Consider the following 20939-nt stretch of genomic DNA (forward strand, 5'->3'; position numbering starts at 1 on the left):
TAGCTGCTAATCCCCTGCTAACAGTGACAGCTTTCCAGTGAAGTGTGTAATATTTAGCAGCTGCAAACAGGCTACAAGTTGTTTTTATTTTTCTCTGCTTTTACGGCTCATTCTGCAAAGAGAATTCTTACCAGCTTTGCCCTCAGCAAAGAAAAGTTCTTTTTCTATTTAATAAAGAATAAAACTGTTGCAGTGCTGTTTTAAGCTTTACATTGCCTTTTCTCTTCTCTTTCTCTCAAGACACAAACAGTATTTTTTATTTTTATTTGTACTGGATCTCAGTAAGACAAACAGTGGATAAATGTATTTAAGGGTAAACTGATGAAATTGAGTTCTTGGGCCTTTTTGGTTCTGACACGCTGCATAATACAGCCGTGATATTTGCATCACGGCTGTACTATGCAGCCACGGAGGATTTCATCAGTTTTCGAACTGAAGGGCTCAAACGAGATTCATGGCCTAACATGGCTGAATGAGAATCCATTATCCTAATGGGTGCTTGCTCTCCCTTATCTATTTTCCAGCTCAGTGTGTGCATCAGTATGTGGACATGTAGCATGTTTCATCATCATAATTGAAGTTTGTTTAATGCACCTGTACAATATCTGACAACTCTGACCTCTGTGCAGTACGTTTGTGTTCCGTTCCTGTGTTGTTATTTCCATATCAGTAGATTCATCTATAATTTACCATCTGCAGATTATTTGACATAGTGTGTGTGTGTGTGTGTGTAAATATTCAAAGATGGATACTTGATGCATTAAACGTGTTTATCTCTACGTAGTCAGTGTGCGAGTGGTTGTGTGATCCTGCTCACCGACGGCCTTGAGCGAGGTGTACTTGTTGAAGCCGATTCCCAGGTTGTTATGAGGGTGAGACAAGGCCATGGCAGGACCAAGGGGGGACAAGGCTGCATTGTTCAAATGGTTATGATCTAAAGGAGACAGAGAGAGAGAGATGCACACACACACAAAACAGATTTTAAACAAATGCCAAAAATAAGACACACAAAGTGCAAATCACTTTAGGTTTCCATTCGTTTGTTGGAAGGATATATTCGAACCATAGGACCCTATAAGTTTGGTACATCGGAGGCCTTGCGAACTGATTCTCATGAAAGTAATTGTGTGTCTCATTTAAGCACAACGTGTTCACTGTATACTCAGCGCAGACATGAGGTGCAGGCTAAGCTCCTTTGGGGAGAACGGACGTAATGATTAGCTGAAGCTCAATAACCATTTGTGGATTTCCGCCTGCTTTCATCACATAATGTTTCTGCTCAAAATAACAAATATGTTCATGAAGCTTCACTCTAAAATAATCAAAATTAGTGAGTGAGAATTGTTGGGCATTTCCTTCATGAATGGGTTCTGTCAATTCATCCATCCATCCATTATCTGTAACCACGTATTCTTTGTAGACTTGCAGGGGCCTGGAGCCTAATAAAGGTCATTTTTAAAATGCCAAACCAAATTGAATAATTTGGACTGGAAGAATAAATAAAAACTGAAACCTGCTAAACATTTGAAACACTGGTACTGATTAATATTTTGTAAGAACATGGATGAAATGACAGTGTAAATTGTGAAAGTAAATCACCCAACTGCAGTTTCTCTCAACTTTATGAAGCTTGTTATATGTACCCTAAGCAGTGAATACACCGATGTTTGAACGTGTTCCACAGATCATCTTTAGCTGTAAAACCCTCTGAACTCTCTGAAGAAACAAAGCCAAGGCAGGATTATCTCCTTAAAAAGATGAAGGAGTGTAAAGCCTTAACTAGTCAAGTGTGCACACGCATTCACAAACAAGCACACGAACTTGACATCTACCAGCTCCGCGATGACAGAGACGCATCAGTGAGAATGAAGCAGTGGGGAGAGGTGGCAGGGAGGAAGCCAAAGAGCGAGGGATGTGACTGATTGAATACGAAATAGATCTTCACATCCCCGTGTAATTGATATGCAGTGATGACACGCTGTGTGTGGCTGCGTGTTGAAAATGTATGTGTGTGTAAAACGTGAATTGTCTTATGGGAACAGCTGGTAGCACCTGCTCTACTCTCTCATGAGCTTAAACTTAATTTCCAGGCGCTGACTGATCACTTCCGGACTCCATTTAAGGCCTTTGCTCTTTAAATGGCCCACATTCAGATGCTGTGCTCTGTAGCTTTGTCCAACAAGCCAACGATGGTGGAAATAATGTGAAAGACAGAAGGGGAAAGACGGAGTGAGGGACGGAAAGTGAGACAGTTAAAGGCAGAGACAGACTGGGGGGGGTGGGGGGGGGGGGTTGGGAATCAACTAATTGATGGAAAGATCTCTGGCGGGTGTCCAGTTTGACTACAGGGCTGTTCCTGGCCACCAGAGAGCAAACACACACCCACAGAAAGAAAGAGTTTGTTGTGTTATTGTAGTGCACACTGCAAACTGTAGTGTCTCTTATCTGTGGGCCAAATAGACTATTTACACCACTGTTGGCAAAGTGTTTGTGTGTGTGTGTGTGTGTGTGTGTGTGTGTGTGTGTGTGTGTGTGTGTGTGTGTGTGTGTGTGTGTGTGACGGAGCTTGGTTCACCGTGACAGTATTGACATTCAGGTGTCACTTTAAAATGCTGACATTGTCTTAAGCTAAATGAAGAGTTTTTGTGATTTGATGATGCATTTCTAAAAAATGCTAATAGATTTTAAGTGAATTACAATTTTTAGGATTGTAAATAAATGACGTGCTACTGCATCTTCCACAGTCACTTTGAGGTTTTTTCTCAGGATAAACCTGCTGCTTTAATGAAAGTCTGTGCAAAATTGGTTCAGAAAAATAGAGTCGGGATTAGAATTCATTTTTTATTGGATTCCATTTTTAGCACCTAAAACTGGGAAATATTACAACAAATGTTAAAATGAGCGTCTTTTAAAACATTTAACATGCCATAAATTGCAAATGCTAATTCCCGTAACTGCTGGGGGTTAAACTAATGCTTAAAATAGCCCCATGAAAACGTCCAATTGATTATGTTTGTTCCTGAAAATAAACACTTCAATAACAGACAACGAATCAAATTGATTTGTGTTTGCACATCAACCAGCAACCTTATCATTTGCAGTCATGGTTCAGGCCACGAGACAAATGTAAGTCCAATAATTAGGCCCCTTTTACTTTGTATGTCCACTAACTTCTAATGCCTGCTGCAAAGTGGGGGGTTTTCTTAAAGAAATGTAAAAATGCAATTTATTGGTTTAATCATGAGAATTCAGTTGTCTATTACTACAGGATCAGGTTTCTGTTTCTGGTTAACTTGTGTGTGTGTGTGCGTGTGTGTGTGCTGTTTAAAACAGCAAAAGATGAGAAAAACAATGAAGTGAAAGAGCTGAAAGAAGGTAAAAAAGAAGTGAGCAAGAACTGCAGAGTGGAGTGAGAATCATCGGTGGTTTTATCACCGTGTGTCAAGTTACACACGACAACTCAATTTATTACCACGACAGCAGAAGTTAGTGCAGCTTTGATGTTTAGTGTTTTGCTGCATAATTTGGGAGATGAAGGTGTTAATCCCTTTTTCTTACCTGTCATCTTTTTTTAACGTGAGAGTGTTTATTCTGTTACTGTGCTGCCCGGATGATCTACATTACCATGTCTTTCACACCATTTTTTAAAATGTCAGGTCACCACCTTGTTTGTATGTGTAATTCAGGAGGCTTGTGCTCGTAGGACGTTGAGCTGTATTCATAGCACCGCGCTGTGGGAGAAGCAGGTTGAACGAGAATCATTTCTTCTCTGTGTTTTGTATTCTTGAATAAATTCTCTCTGCATGTCCTTCATTTTTCATGTGTGTGCGAACTCATGAGTGTGTGGGGCTTTTTGTGTGTGTGTCAGACATGGAACGCCCCGGAGGAGAAGCGCTCATAAGAATTCAAATGTGTGTTTATTACAGAGAAGCAGAGAAGGAAATGAGGATAAGGATACGTGTGTGGCTGCTACTGCTGTATGAGTAGCAGCATGTATATTTTATTTCACATGTGCACGCTTTTCTGCCGGCATGCATTTGTTTTTGTTTGTGTGTGTGTGTGTGTGTGTGGGCAGGCAGCAGAGCACCGCTGGGTGATGGCCTAATTCAGGAGGGCTCAACATCAAAGAGGCTGAGTGCTGCAAGGGCTTCAGCCAGCCTTGCTCTGACATGACACACACACATACACACACACACACACACACTGTGTACACACAGAAGGAGAGAGAGAGAGAGAGAGAGAGAGGGAAGGCAAAGGAGGAGTGGTATTAGTAACAGGGAGGGAGAAGGAGAGAGTCCTGTGTTGTTTAATGCGCAGAGTCTAAAAGTAGCAGGGAGACAAGTTTGAGTGTCCAGGCTCAGGCTAACATGACTGTACTTGGGAAACTTCAGGGCAAACTGGATGAGCAGCCAAGTGGCGTATCTGTCACATCACTTCACGTAAGTGTATGTGATACGAGGATGGAGAGAAAAAAAAGGGAACAAAAATAGAGAGAACAGGTTAGAGGAGGCCACAAAGGAGATGACTACTTTATGAGATGTGTTAGAAAACTGTCTGGTTTTTACTGGGGGTCACTTTTTTTTCTCCATCTAACCAAAACATTTGGGATTCCGTCCACGAGGCAGACTAGCCCCAGCTCCTGCGTCCTGTGTATCACATATAGTACATTCGAGTCACAATGCTATACTCTCGGGAAAGACAGTTTTGTCTCGGGACAAGAAAACCAAAAACAACGTACATTTCTGCAGCCAGGATCATGTTCACTTTGGTTTTGTTTCTTCAAAAAAGACTCAATCAAATAAGATAAGGTCATTTCTTGTCTCAATATAATCTCGGTAAACAAGGTTGAGTAATCTGTACAAAGTTACCAGTAAGAACAAGTAAGAAGTGTATGTTGTGGATAACTGGAAAGTTAAATAGAATTGCTTTTGGATTTTGCAGTGTACGGTGGGTAGAGGGAGACTGTCTACGATCACACGTCACTGCACAGGAATTAAATGCATGATTGCAAACCTGAACCATCATTTAATTGCTATGCTTTGAAAAACTCTAGCTCAAAACTCAAAAAAAAACTCAAGCCCTAATGGCATCATACATATCTTCTTTGTGGCTTTACATTGTGCACATAAGGAAGTACTTTTTACTACGTGTCTGCAATTCAATAATCTTTTTTTTTTTTCTTTAAATACAAAACAAAAATGCAAGAAGAATGTGTGTAACAGCTCAGTTTTTGCACGTTAAAGCTCTCGGTGGGTGGTGTTTGTGACATATGGCCCTCCTTCATTAATATCAGTCTCAGTGTGCACATAGCACGCTCCAGTCCTTCTAAATCACGCAAGAAACACATCCAGAGACTCGGAGCAGATGCTGCTTAGCTAAGCTCCCTTTCTCTCTCTCCATGTGTCTTTTAATCTTTGTCTCAGCCTCTTTCCCGCTGGGTCATTTACTTTTTCTGTTACATTTCTTGTCACATGCCTCTTCCTCCTTCTGTAACTGTAACCCGAAGGCAGGCCATGCGTTGCAATTATATTTTTTTTAAATTCTTGGGGATGAAGTTCTCAGTGTGTTTTTAAATTGTTAGTGTCTCTGAACTGTACTTCTCCGAAACTGTAGACTCGCAGAATTATTCCAGCAACATAACATTTTACTAATAAATCTGAAGAGCGAAAACCTGCATTCACACCTCGGCAACATGAAAGTAGTTTAAATGTCCTCACAGTGAGACAAATCTATGGGTAATGTTTAACCAACAAGCTTCTCATGACTGGTTTAATTAGGATAACTCTCTGATGTCGTCTCGATGATGTGGAATCAGACACCAGCTTACAGTCAAACCGTGGCCACAGGGCTTTTCAGTTTCTTCAGCTTCCGAGTGCTGTGACCAATCATACATTATACACCCATCAGCTACACCATTAACATCACACGGTGGTTTTAATATAAATATATGTCAACTAATAACTGCTGATGTATCATTATGTATCTTATTATTAACCACCTGTCAGCTTGTTGTTTAAAATCAGCTCCACTCTTTACCAACTGAGCCTTTTGCTTTTAATTTACTGTACGTTTTTCCACACTTACCATAATCAGTATTGTTTAAAATACCTCAGTACTTTTACTTGAGTGAAAGATTTGAAGTGGTACTTGTATTGGAGAATAATTTCAGGCTGGTACTTTTACTTGAATAATGAGTCTGTGTACTTCTACCACCTTGTGCACCGATGAGTTCGTGCTAAGCACCACCTGCAGAACTCGGCACAAACAACAGTGAAAGTGGCCGGATGTTGCGGAAAAGAACGAGAGAGAGAGAGACGTACTCCAAAGGCAGGATCTAAGGCAAACAGTTTAAGACAAGTTACAGCATAGAGGCCTATTACAAGAAAATGTATCAGTTGTTAGAATGGTCCGAAAATATTTCCATTGAGTAGCGAAACATTTGGAACCAAGCAGGAAGTGAGTCCAGTCGGTGTGATCCAATCCTCGGATGTCACACACATTGTTATTACTTTTAACACCACTGCGAGCATATGATAATTATTGGATAGCACGTTAAAAATAAATGTTCTTTAATAGATTTACAGCAACTTGCAGGCTGCTGCCAGTCAGTTATTGTAATGCTTTTAAAGAGTGCTCCTAAGGCGGTTTATTAATATTTCTCTGAAACCTGCACTACACAAAAAAGGCAAGCGAATTGGTTGCATTGGTGTCAAAAGTGCTGCTCTTAAAAAGACACTAATGAAATGCTTAGAAAGTGTAGTGACGCCCCTCAGTCCATGTTTCTTTTGTCTCACGCTTGTTTGTGTGTGTTGACGGAGTAAATTGAGTTATTACAGTACACTGATTCCAACGAGAGTCTCCTCGCCATCCACCCCTCTCCCTTTTTATTCCCTCTCACACACTCTATTTGCAGGGTAAACGAGGGCTTATCCCAGGATTACACCATTATCTTCTGCCTTTAGCTCCCACATTGAATGCATTGAGCTTTGGCTGCTCAGCTCTTTATGTAATGCAGTGGACTGCTATACATCTACACACACACACACACACACACACACACACACACACACACATATAGACACTTAGTCACGCTGAACTGGAAACAAGCACAGCGGACATGAGATGAGGATGGACTGTGCTTTTTACTTTTGAAACTTCCTGAAAGCAGAGTAATGTGGGGAGGGCACGTTGGGCACAATGGACAAGAAGCGACGTAATTAAAAGAAGGTTGAAAGTGAAAGAAGGAAAATAACGAAGGCCAAGACTGAGCTTAGATAGTGAATGTTACTCTTTCCTAACAAAATTGGCATCGCTTTCCAGAGCACTGCTTCACTATTTACACTCTCGTCTGCATCTATTGTCATGTACAGTAACGTCCTACAAAAAACATCCAGAAACACCATGTTTTTGCAGTTTTTACATAAGTACAATAGCAAGGTAGTAGGAAGATTGAATGTTTAGAACTTATGGGAAATGAACATGCTGCACTCTCCCAACTCTCTCCTTGTCTTTTAGTTTTTGGTTGTAGCAAAGTTCAGGGTGACACTAGGACCAAAATGGCAACATTGTTAACGTAATTAAAAAAAAGTAATGATCACTTTAAAATGATTTTCTGAACAGAAAAGTCGAGGTGATAAGTGTTGGTGGAACGAAGGTGTCTTGTTGTACTTGATGTGAGGAGATCTTTTGGATATTTTGGGGCATTTCCATAGATGCACTGGTGGGGAAGTAGACAGAGTTTGAATTCAATGCGAAAGTGGATGGGAAACCAGTGAAGTGTCCGGAGAACAGGAGCGATGTGCTCATGTTTCCGCACCCTCACAAGGATCCTTCGTTCCTTCATAAGGAATGAAGCTGGTGGGTGGTGCCAACTAGAAGGGCTTCGGTTTTGGTGGATGGACGGATGCTTAGTGCGGGTCAAAGTATAAGTTCATCACTATGCGAGCGAGAAAACGTTCAGGTTGGCGCAAATAAGAGCGATTTTTTGCAGTGGGGAGAGTAAAATCTGAAGGAATAAATATGGGAGCGCGAACACGTGAGTTTCCCTCTGGGTTTGCATCTTTCCCTCGTTAAGTCAGCTGTTTTCAGCACAATGGACAGACTCACCAAACCCCGATACCATTATTCTTTGTCCTTTCCTTTTCTTACACGTCTGTCATTCCTTGTAAAAAATAATAATAATAATAAATAAAATAAAGGCTGATAAAAGTTTTTTTGTTGAAATTTTTCTTGTGGTCACCGTGGTCCCAACATGTGTTTGTGTGATGATTAGTACTTGTCGGGTTATTTGAGCACGAGGGCGGATGGCTTTTGTGTGTGTGTGTGTGTGTGTGTGTGTGTGTGGGTTATGTAACAGTGTGAATGAATCTCTTTATTCCATTATTTCTTTTTCATTATCTACAAAGAGCTGAATTAACTGTGACAGGAGTCTAAAGTACCTCCGGCCCACCCCCCCCCCCAAAGCCAACATGACTCATTCTCTCTCTTTGAACGTTGTTCAAGGAACAACAAAGCAAACCCCTGGTCACTGCTTCGTAACTTCGGAGGATTCAGTTATTCAGAAGAGGTAATGGCACTGCAGTCATTTAAAACTCACTTTTTAATCCACGGGCATTTATTGGTGCTTTTTTATTGCGTGTGTGTGTTTGTGTGCGTTTGCTCTTTATCTCTTTCCTCGTGTCTGTGTTTTTGTGCAATCTTGTAACTTTGAGTGTGCTTCACATTCATTAACTGTGTGTGCGTGCATCAGTATGTCTGCAGTTACTGTGTGAGAAAGTGTGTGTGTGTGTGTTTGTGTTGCATAATCATCTCCAGCTCCCTTTAACAGCTGCAGAAATTTGGAGAGGTAAAAAAACCCTTGACTTGCAACAGGGCTCAATCTGGGTCTCTTACATTTAACTAATTGGCCTCAATCTTTGGAATGGATGAAAAATTATACAATTAAAAACAATTCCTTCAAAATTGAGATCAGGTGCAGGACAGAGGTCAAGTGAGGTTCATTTGAATGTGCAGGCTACTCGATGGGACATGAAACAATCTGCAACCTCTTTCCCTCTTTTCTGCCTTGAAATTACAAGTTCTTCGCATTTTGACCCGATATTGATTAGTTTGAAAAGCGAAATGTTGCAGCCTCTAGTCCAGAAGGTGGCGGTAATGCACCTACAAGATGTTTGCAAGGGGCCATCACACACAAACCTCACAAGAAGAAGAGAGTTGACCGCTTGTCCAAAGAAGCTCTTGCTTTTCTATCAATATGGACATGTGCTACATCTCAGCAGAAACAGCAGAAAAAACATGCCACCCACCATCTTGCCTGTTTTCACTGGTTATTTTGCATCCGACTAAATGCTGCTGTGTGTAAAGTGCATAGGATCAATTAATTGTGTTTGGTGTTTTGGTTGAAAAGCACAAATTGTGAACGTAGCGTGGCCCATGTGGTCAGTCACCAAACACAGTGATACTGAGAATCACTCTAAAACATTTAGCACTGAATACATGTGCATTGCTGCCACTATTGTTACTTCAGCTGCCTCGTAGACACAAACAGGTAAACACTGTAACAAGTCACAATATATCATATATCTGCTATGAAACATCTTTAGATTAATACATTCAGTCTCTGTTCAGCGTCAAGACATTTCCATTGTGTAGGCTTCTGGTTCACTCTACCTGCAGAGCTAATTAATTAATAAGAGCTAATCTGCTGGATCAGTTGATGCGTGTGTTTCTTGCTCGAGTACAAAACGTACATGTAGGTCACTGCAGTAAATGCATACAGACACTTTCCTCGTGTACAAAGTGAATTATTGAGCTAATCTGAATACTGAACATGCCCTGACATCACAGAGGCCAAGCAAAGATGTTGACAATTACCATAACTGGCAAATTCATTGATACTCAACAAGAAAATGTTTCAGCAGATTTTTAATTATCCCACCTGTAGCATCCAGTTTGTTTCCTCCAAAATATCAGTTCTTGCAGGACAACATGCAGATTTGTAGAGTGTAGACTGTAGAGTTATTGACCTTTTTTATGTTCTGGTCTACAGCCAATTAAAGTGTCTCTGTTTATCACATGATTGCAGTCTTTCTCAGCATTTGCACTATAGCTGCATAGGAGCATCATTTTGAGGAGCCTTGCAGCTAGAAGGTCCCCGGTTTGCATGTTCTCCCCGTGGTTGTGTGGACTTTCCTCCCAAACTTCAAAGACATACATGTTCGGTTAATTGGTGACTGTGTGTTTGCCTGTAGAAGTGAAAGTCTGTTTGTCTGCGTATGTCTCTCTGTGTTGCCCCTGAGATAAACTGGAGCCTCGTCCGGGAGGGACCCCACCTCTCGGCCAGTGACAGCTGGGATAGGTTAGGCTAGGTTAAGCTGTTAAGGAAATGGACGGATGGGAAGAAGACAGCACATATTTTATGAATGTGTATTCACTGTGGACGTAGAAGTTCTGGCAGTAGACAAATCTCCAGATCCCACATGACTGTGCACATTCTTGTACCAAAACAAACTTGGACACTAACCAGCCGCTTCTGTTAAAAGCAACCGTTTAAGTCCCAATTAGCAATGGCTCCACAGCTTAAGTCAACCTGACTCCAAATTCAAATCAGGTGTTCAAAGACGCCTCCAAACGCTACCACGAGAATCTACAAATGCCCCGTGTGTCATAGTAATTAGCTTCAGGTACGTTTTGCAGTTGTTCAAAAAGGGCCATGTTTGAAATCTCCACAAAAAAGACATAGTGTGCACTATTTATTAATCTGCCACCCATGGAACAGGCATATAAATCACAGCCAGTGTCAGGCCTGCCACCAGAGATTTAAAGCCTATTTCTCCTCATCCATAAACCCACTTAAGTTGTGGCCAGGGGCTAATGTTGTACTCATAAAAGAGGTGAGGGGGGAAAAAAATTAATTGATACATATTGTCCATTAAAGCGAATTTCCCTGCATGTCTCTTTTCATTGATTTCAGCGCTGACCAAGGCCCATAAAGATTATTTAACCCCTTATTTTACCAACTGCGGGTCAGGATTCAAAATTATTACCTCTGACAGGACGTGACCAGTTGAACATGAACATAAATATCCAGCCGTGTCATTAGTGTTGATCTCAGTGCCATTTATAGCCAAAATACTGCTGCAACAATCAAACATAATTTAAACTGTGTTTCATCTTATGGTTATTTCACAGCGCTTAGAAAGGAGCAGTGACGAATACTTGATGAACATCAACAGGAAGATGTGCAGCGTGCGTGTGTGAAACCAATCATTATGCAGCTATTAGTTGTAAACCAGGTTTAAAAAGAAGGCGCATATAGTCAATGTCAGTGAGGACACACACACACACACATAATTTGCCACATATACACACTCTTTCCCTCCGAACTTTGCCAGGTTGTCTGACAGGAGAGCATTGAGCACAGATTTAATTATTTATGTATGTATGCATGCAGACAGAAAGAAAGGGCACGGGGTATGCATATTAGTTTCCTTATGAAATATTACTGAATAGACCTTTGATGCGGCCAAAGAAATGCAATAAAGAATGAAATGGAGAGAAAAGGAGAAGAGATCAGATGACTTGCAGTGAGGGGGGCTGCAAAGAGGGAACTCAGAGGAGAGAAGACAGAATGAGATGATAAAGTTTGCTGGTCATTACTGAGGGAAAGTCAACGAAGGAAACATAACATGAGTTATGAGCTGGAAAATAATTTGAAATGAGGAGTGTGAGACTATACACTGATCAGCCACAGCATCAAAACCACGTGGGGGCTTCATGTCCAACGAGCTGCGATGCACTGTGCTCTGACACCTGTAGTCTGTTGCCAGGGTTTAATTTTCCCCATGATGACCCCTGTCCACAACCACTCCTCCAGTTGAAAAGGACAGAGGACATTTCGGGTTTAAATACTCTTATTGGCCTAGCAGTGGACCCACCACGACCCCCTGTCCTGATGGGACTTACAGGGTGAAGCTAATGAACTGAAAACTGAGTGAACAGCGAAGCCTCAACTGCCTTCCATCCTCCTTACAAACGTTTGTGTCTAAACACTACGTCACTGCAGAAAATAATACATCTGTTGCTTGTTTTATGCTGCTGCTACAAAAGACATGATCAGCGTATGATCATGCACAACATTGTGCATAGATACTGTCCATTATTACACAAGAGCTGCTTTCGCTCAGTGTCACTCTATTAGTTTTTGTGACCAAAGTGGCCAAACTGTGTGTGTGTGTGTGTGTGTGTGTGTGTGTGTGTGTGTGTGTGTGTGTGTGTGTGTGGAGGGTTATTCAGAGTTGAGTGACCCTCTACTTGTGATCATTAACAATCTGAGTCTGACTGCTCCACACAGACGATTCTGGATTTAATAGGAACATTTTATAGAAACTCTAGTTAAAAAGTATTAAATGTTAAACAATTTGAATATTTTGAATATTTAGTGCTTCAGGTGAACCACACCTCAAATAACTCTTTAACACTTTGGCTTCTCAAAATTGGATGATTTACTGCTTTTTTTAACTTTATTTTATTTTAAGTTGTTTTTTTTGTTTTGTTTTTAGGATTTCAGACCATCGGACAAACACACACCAACAAAATGAGGATGTCTTGAACTCTTTATAACATCTTTATGGATATATTGATTCTTAAACAAACAGCAGCTAACAGGTGCAAAAAGCTATATTTATGAGTGTGTAGCTGTGTTTGGGGCATGAGAAAGCCAACGTTTGCAGCCGTGTTTGTTAGTATGTAAGTGCCCGTGTGTTTTCGTGTCATGCTGCAGTAGTTGTGTATGTGTATGTGTGTGTGTCTGTGTTTGTGTGTATGATCCCATCTATAGTCCACAGGCAGCTGGAAACGCTCACTGACTTCACACAGCACTATAAAAAATGCTGCAGCCAGCCGCCGTTGTCCTTCAGTCAACTGCTCGCATTACAACACTTGGCAAGGGACGACTGATCGAGAATATTAAGTTCACGTCTACGATATAGTGGGGAGGAACAAAAAGGTCACATATTCTCTCACAAAAGGCTGGAAACACGCTGCGTGGTTTCAGCTTTTTCATCTGTTATCTTCACCCTTTACAGCTCAATCATGCTCGACATAAAAGCACCTCAGCATTTCTTATCTTTTTCTACGCTTTCAATAATAAGACAAAATATTAGCAACATCTCAGCAGAAACCAACACAACTCAAACAGCTACTGTTGGGAGAAGAGATTCACACTTGAATGAGCTTCTTTTCATGCGAGTGGGCTTTTCCCCCTCTGACACATACTTGAGATGCAAACACACAAAAAAAAAAAAAACACGCTCATGTGTGCTGCCTGTGAGGACTTCATGTAGACACACACACACACACACACACACACACACATACACACACACACACACTCAGCTGCTGCTTCTCTCTGTCCCTTTGTCATGTCCGATGAGCTCCTCTCTGTATTTGCTAAAGCGTGAACCTCTTGCCAGTGTGCCCACCTACCATGTCTAACAGTGATTGATGCTCTGCAGATGCACTCTGAGACAGAAGTTGTGCATGTGTGTGAGCGCGTGCACGCCTGTGTTTTGACCTTCAAATTACCCTCCATCCCAGCAACCTCCGACCACCAGCACCACCACCTCCCAACCCCCCCCCTCCCTTTTTGCGCCTTCAACTTGGTATGCTTTGACCGGTTCCCGATTAACATGGGTCCGTCCTGCAAAGGCTATCGCGGGGGCAGCTGCTTTGCAGAGTTGAGAGGGGTAAGAGATATTAGCATGCGCTGCACAGACTGCTAATTGGTTGCTATGTGTCCTGTTGTGGAAGTGGAACAACAGGATGGAGTTAAAGGTGGAAAACAATGGAGAATTGTGCCGTGCTTTGATCTTTCTTTACAGATTTAATTTACAGCTCATTCTCATTCTCGTCCTCTTTGCGCCCGAAGGCTCACGAGAACACTTAGTTTCTCTACCTATGCAAGTGTGTCAGGTACATGTTTGGAATTTCTTATGAACCTGAAGCCGATTTTTCTCCTGGGACTGAGGTGCGATGGCACGTGGGAGGCCCAAAAAAAAAAAAAACAAACCAGGAGAAAGAAGCGACACTTGAAGAGAGGGGGGGGAGCAGATGGCTGCGAAAGAGAAACAAATGACATGAGGGTGAGGAAGCAACAGAAAGCTACATCACTGCATCCAGCTGCTGTCTTGCTTCACAGACAACAAAGCATTTGCCCTCTTTTTAACATTGTACCCATGTTTTCACGAGCATCATTTTTTTCTTTTACTCATCTGCTCAGTACTTCAGAAAGTTTAAAATCACTCTCTGTGCTTTTACATCCTCTAATAGCTTCCAATTAGCATTGAGACACTCCCACCTTCTTATTAACTAACCTGCTGATGTCTACGTTGCTCATCAGTCGACCCCACAGTAATTGTTGGATTCTGTCGTACTTGCCAACTGGATTCTCTGTCTGTCACCCTTAAAGATGGAGATAGAAACTGAGAGGGAGACGATGGGAGCATATATGGCTCTTGCCACCTCCGAATAATTACACGTCCCCTGTCAGCACGCGCTGTCATCCTTCAGGTGGTGTGAAATGTAGGCCGCCACGCTAAAAATAAGCCAGACTGCTGAGATGGCTAGCTCGCACTTTTATGAATGACTCCACTGTTCTTCAAAAGACCTGGTGCCTCATGAGACAGCAAGTCCGTCTTCGAACAATTATATCAGATTCCATTGTTTCCAGGCTTACAGCTGCACACAACCTGCTGTTCATCGTCTTAATAAAGTCATTTCATCTGGGGAACTCATATGAAACATTTGGACTAACTTTTCAGTTGTGGTGTTCCTGCTGTGTTGCTTCTGTATTGTTTTCCAACTATTCCTGCCCAACACGCTGCTGATGTGACTGCACACCCCCGACCCAAGTTATCAGAAGCCTACATGGTTCCAATTCAGTTAGTCCTCCCCAGCTGCAACCTCATCTAAGATGGTTTAGATCAACTAAACACAGCTGATGGCACCAGCTTTCATATGATGTCAGGACGACAGAGCTGAATTTGATGAGCCTTCGGAATTTATTTTCTCCTGTGTCTGATAAATTGCATAAACAAATGCCTGTGCACGAGCACTACATGAAGGAAACAATCATTTTGTCCTTATACACAATAAATTCTCTCATGTACCATAGTGCATTAGAGGTTTTCTGACTTTTCATAGAAATGTGCAGGTTTAAAGGCTACACTTGTATATTTGTATGCGCATGCTGCATCTGTATTGGGTGAAAGTGCATACGCTGCAAAAGCTTCCGCGACGAAGCCTGTTGATACAGTCAGATGGTACAAATAGAGCACGTTTCTCCCATTGTTGACCTTTTAATAACCTTTCTCTATCATTTTCCTGATCGTCATTCAGTACATTTGCTACACACACTCCTGGGAGCGGCTCTGCTCTGCTGCAACCATTGTGTTTTCTCTGCTACACCAGTGTTTTCACAGCCCAGACATTTTGTACTGGTCTTAAGGTTGCTGCTTCAGACCTGCTGTTTATGTTGTAGTAGACGAGTAGACACAATGTGAAACCTTTTAAATTATTATACAGAGTCATGCATTATGAAGGCTGTTAAACTCGGATGTTTATCTGCCTAAACCATCTCCTCTGTAGTTCCAATTCTAAACACTGAAGTGGCACTAACGTGCAGTCTCCATGAGCATGTAAATAAATACCAGATTAAAAATGTACCTGAAAGCTCTGATATTGCTCATGCTCATGAAATATTTCAGTGATTTCTTCTTTCCATGCTTGACCTTTCTGTCACTCTGCAGGCAGCACATGGGAGCTGTCCAGTGACATTTCACACACGGCGTGAAGGGATGGACGGACACAGTACGCAAAATAAAGACAGAAACTGGGAAATAAGTGCACACACACGCACTTATTATTATATTACATTAATATTATAAACCTGTGTCATACTTGTGCTTTACTATATTTTGGAAACATTGCAGTTTTTTACTACATTTACTGGACAGCTACAAAATATGAAGATCCTATCAAAATTGACGTTTGGTTATAAGTCGTGGTACTTTATGTAACATTGTGTAAAATAATAAATTGATTGGCACATAAATTAAGTATTAGACTTGTTCTATGAGTATGAGTCCCGTTCTGCATGTGGGTGTGTGTGTGTATCAGCAAATGATTAAGTACCTGATCCCATTCTAAACTTTTCCTGTGGTAATTATGAGCCACCTGACATGAAGTACTGGCATGCAAAAAAAAAAAAGAGAGACAGAGAGAGAACCCTGAATACCATCCTCCGTCTCAATGTCTCTTTCAAGTTTCCCACCATGTTTCTCACCTCGTCACCGTGTTGCCGTAATGGTTCAGGAACACGTGTGCCACACACGCACATCAGCTCTTTGTCTTCTCCTTCCTCCCTACAGCATCACTCCTGCACTTCCTCTCTCATGCTCTAAAATTATTTCGCCTCACCACCACTAATCGTCCTCCCCCTCCATCTCTGCTGTGCGATGGGGAGCGATTAAGACGACACGGTGAATGACAGAAGACTGCCATTGAAAATCCTGTTTACAGAGTGTGTTGCCTCCTCCTCGGTATCTCCTCCGTCTGTATCTCTCTCCCTCCTTCTCTCCTCCACCGTCTGGCGTCCTGCACGGCGGCCAATGCCGGCCTGTCTTTGATCCTCCATAATGTATTGTGATGGCTGTGTCAGTGCTCAAGTCTGATCTCAGAGAAACAAGCTAAGATCGATAGCACCGTGCCACTAGGGAAATGTTTCCTCTGTTGGTTTTTCTCCTCTCTCTGGCTGTCTGATTATCATTTTCCCCCTCCACCTCTGTGTTATCTCTCCGTCGGCTTCTGTAACCTTTCCCACCATGCACTGTTCATTTCACTCGCTATCCCGTCATCTGTCTTTGTGTGATTTATTTATTGTCTATTTCTTTCAGCTTCCCACTCTTTCCTGCCACACACGCACAAGCAGGATGCACCTCAGTGCACATTTAACATGGTTGCGTTATAAAAAGTTAACAAAATACGTCTCAGTGTTCGAGCAGCAACGGTACTGTGTTCTGTTGTGCCACTGCAACAGGTTAGTGAGACAATTACGCAGCTCAGTGCTGCTTCTCTAAATACTGCATTTACGGGACCTTTTCTCCTATTGCGACCACTTGTTACCCGCACAAAGAACTGGGATTTGAGTGAACTGTGATCACAACACAAGGCCACTTTAAAAATAAGGTCAGACCAGGGCTGTTATTGGACATTTTGGTTCCCTACGTAAAGCACCGATGTGTCTATGAGAAATATTTGAATATAAAGAAGCACGAGGGAAGTTTAAAAGCATTATTGTACATTTAAGCCCTACAATAACGCCATGGAAAGCAAGTTGAAAAGTGGCAAGTGCCCTTTAAGCACATATTTATATTTAAAGAAGTAATGCGTATGATATATGACTTCAAAAGATACGAATATTTAAAACCGTTTTGCAAATACTGTCATGAATCTTTTCCCTGACAGAGAAAAAAAAAACATTAAAAGCAAATTTATCGTATTTTTATGGGAACCGTTGGCGCATCTCATTTAATATAGCTATGATTAATGTCTATCTGTTTAACAAGTCTATTCTTTGTTCTGTATTTTCTGAAATTTCAGATGGAAACACCGTAATATCAGCCTCAAATTAGAGCACAACTGAACAATTCTTGTCCGTGATTGATGGCAGCATGCAGGGTGCCAGCGACAGGTAGACAATATCACAGAAAAACACCATTACACAGTGTTTTGGAACAAATGGCACAGCAGCAAAAGGCGAGGAAATAAAGCGATGACGTCGCTGCTACCAAGCTAAATTGTATTCCATCACCTTGCATTTAGTTGCTGTACAAGTTGTTGTGATGTGAACATAAGAACAATTTCGACCCTTTTTAAATCGCAAATGATTTCAGCCCCCAGATGCAGAGCACAGTTTTCATGTGAGGTATAAATGACGCGCTGATTCTGCCTTGTGCGGCTCATCTGTTATTGGCAGGCTTGGGATGGTAGCAGCGCGTTTCCACACATGGCGAGAGTGTTGGGATGAAGTGGTGTGCAGTGAATAAATGACAGTGGGCAGGAGGAAAACTGAACATCCCACATGGAAGCACATCAGTGTTTATGGATTATTGATTGATATTTGTATTTTAATAATGGCAAAAGTGTGGTGTAGGACACAGTGGCACATGGAAGAGGCAACAGAGAGCAGCCGCCCCCCCCCCTCCCCCTCCCCCCACCCTTCCACTGCCGTTAGATAAATGATATCTGTCACTTGTACTGCAGAATACTGGCTGTGGTATATGGCTTCACTTTGTATACGACAAGTTCACCTTGTCACACACACACACACACACACACACACACACACACACACACACACACACACACAAGGGTTATCTCTGTGGGTTTACGTGATTGATGTAACTATTGTAGTGTCCGTGACACCACTGAACCCAGTGAATTTGAAGAAAATCGGTTTAAAGTCACATGGCTTCATAGGCTTTTTATGCAGCTTATTAATCAATGCCACAATAATTAAAGTGGGATCTGGACAATGCTGCTGTGGACTGTACGTATGAATAAACATATCACATCTTGCAATGATATTAATATTTAAGCTTCACTAATTAATATCTGGGCTCTTTTTTTCAATTAATTGCAGGCATTACCCTGAAATTTATCATATTTTCCCCAGGCCGGATGAGATACCTGATCTCTTTCCAGCGTGTTATGGGTCTATCACGGGGTCTCCTACCAGCTGGTAGGATGGGATGGGAGCAAACAAGGAGCCATACTTTACAGATGCCCAAACCATCTCAACAGCAGCTCCACCACAAGCTCCCTTTGGATGTGTCATCTCTGCACGCTTTCCTACGGCTGAGCCGCGCCCCACTACGGAGGAGACCGATCATTACCCAGAGTTCACGGCCACAGTTGGGGCTTGGAGCGTATATTAACTGCTAAATTAAAAGCCCTTCTGAGAATTGCCGCCTTGAACTGGTGGACGGCCTGTGTGTCCCGGTGATCCTGGGAGCTGTGTTGCTAAGGGGAACAGCCCCTGGTAAGGTCAAAAGTCTTAGAGACAATTCATTAATGTATGTTGTGGAGCCAGCACAATAACACACACCACGCGCCCCCCTGCGACGTGTCATGGGACAAATCTGATTGGCACATACAAAGTCACCCAGTCTGCCCCGCAGCTCTACCTTTCTGTCTGTCCACATGTCCACCTTTCACGTCCTCTTGTGCAGGTTGCTGTCACGTTTGTGTAAAGCCACAATGTCTGTGGGTGGGTGTGTGTGTGTGTGCTCACACACATGTGTGTTTTGAAAGCAGGCTGCTGGTCGGTGCACTCTAAACCCTGTGGCCGTCACACAGCACATCGGCTGTCATAACAGACCTGACTCCCCCTCTGAGGATCACGCATGGTTGAGTGTGATTAGGTTAAACATGCACTCTGAAATGATGTGATGTGATGTGGCATTGAGAGTGTGTGTGTGTGTGTGTGTGTTGGACAGAAAAAGAGTGTGTCCTTTCTTTGCGGCGTGTCCACACGTGTGCGTGGAGACTTCTCCAACTTCTAACGTGTTGATTGTCGATTGTTGTGATTCTTTATTCTTCTGCGTGTGCTGCTTTCAAACAGCCCTTTTCCACTTTGAGGCTTCTGATGTATGATAACGTGATATGTTACAGCATTGTGAAGATTGTGAAGACGACCAGCTAAAATGTTGTCACAACGACGGTTTCAAACAAAAATGTGCCGCTCGGCCACTGTTTCTTTAGTGATAACCACAACAGTTTCAGCTCACAGCACGAGCCACCTTCACAGACAGGAGGAGACATTGTTATCAAAGGCACGTCGTCCTCTGTTGCTTCTGGTACAAGGATGTCCTTCATTCTGACATCATGTTTAGGCTTGAAATCGTGAGCTTGTCCAAAATTGGTGGTTCGATCATGTGAAAAATTTTAGTTGACAGGTAACATGACTGGGCACATGAACAGATTCTCAGAAAGAAAATGCAGCAATTGGATGACTACTTCAGTCTGTACCAGATGGATAAACACCAGATAGATGCATCCCCATCTTCTCATTACAGTAGCGCACACTATCGTGCTTGATAGTTTTTGTTTTTTATTTACACAGTCTTAAACACTAAGGATCCCGACTTCAAAATCGACCCACTTTCGGACGACGTTGCACCAATGCAATAATGAATTAACTTAATAAATAAACTTTTCGCTGGCACATTTACCTTCCTTCCTGCTCTCTCCCACTTCCTTAAACACAGTCCTCCCATCCATCATCTCCCTCCCTGGTAGTGGGCAAGAGTCCTCCATGAGATGCGTTATGCCTCATTATGACAAAACAGCAGAGCCAAAATGGAGCCTGATCCTTCCCAGTTGCCCCCTATAACAGTAATACTATCAGTGAGCTTGCAGCAGTCAGGTCTAATCCTGGCTATTTAATGTGTAGCCACACACGCCATGTATCTCTGGGGCTCAGCAGTAGCTCGCATCAGCATCCAAACCAAATATTCACACGTTCACACACTTCCACAAAAATCACATTCTGCCTTTGAGCTACCTCCCTGCTCATTGCTCCATACTCATAAAAGTGCCCTTTGCTTGCGTCCACGTTGAAACCACTCCTTCATTTTTCACACCGTCAAAGGTTGAAAAAACAAATCTCGCATCCCACATGTACACAACAGCTGAATAGAACTAACACTCTGAGCCCCGTATTACCTGTAATTAGCTTGATTCTGTTTTGGAAAAGCATGTGACCTAATTCTATAACCAAGCAAATTATGTGCAACACACACTTTCCGCTTTACGGCAAAGAAAGTGGCAGACAAAGCAAAATCTCCTTCAGCCACTCTTGATGTCTCTAACACACACAC

General features: G+C 42.2%; 1 protein-coding gene across 1 annotated transcript in view; it reads right to left on the reverse strand.

Moving 5' to 3' along the window:
• LOC137100336 (protein shisa-8-like) overlaps window positions 1-20939 on the reverse strand; it is a 77568-nt gene that overhangs the window by 12308 nt on the left and 44321 nt on the right. The window contains exon 4 of the mRNA XM_067478105.1: window positions 818-934. Coding sequence (XP_067334206.1) covers window positions 818-934 — 117 coding nt within the window. The remainder of the gene's footprint in view (window positions 1-817; window positions 935-20939) is intronic.

This window comes from Channa argus, chromosome 15, assembly GCF_033026475.1.
Source record: "Channa argus isolate prfri chromosome 15, Channa argus male v1.0, whole genome shotgun sequence".
Lineage (NCBI taxonomy): Eukaryota > Metazoa > Chordata > Actinopteri > Anabantiformes > Channidae > Channa > Channa argus.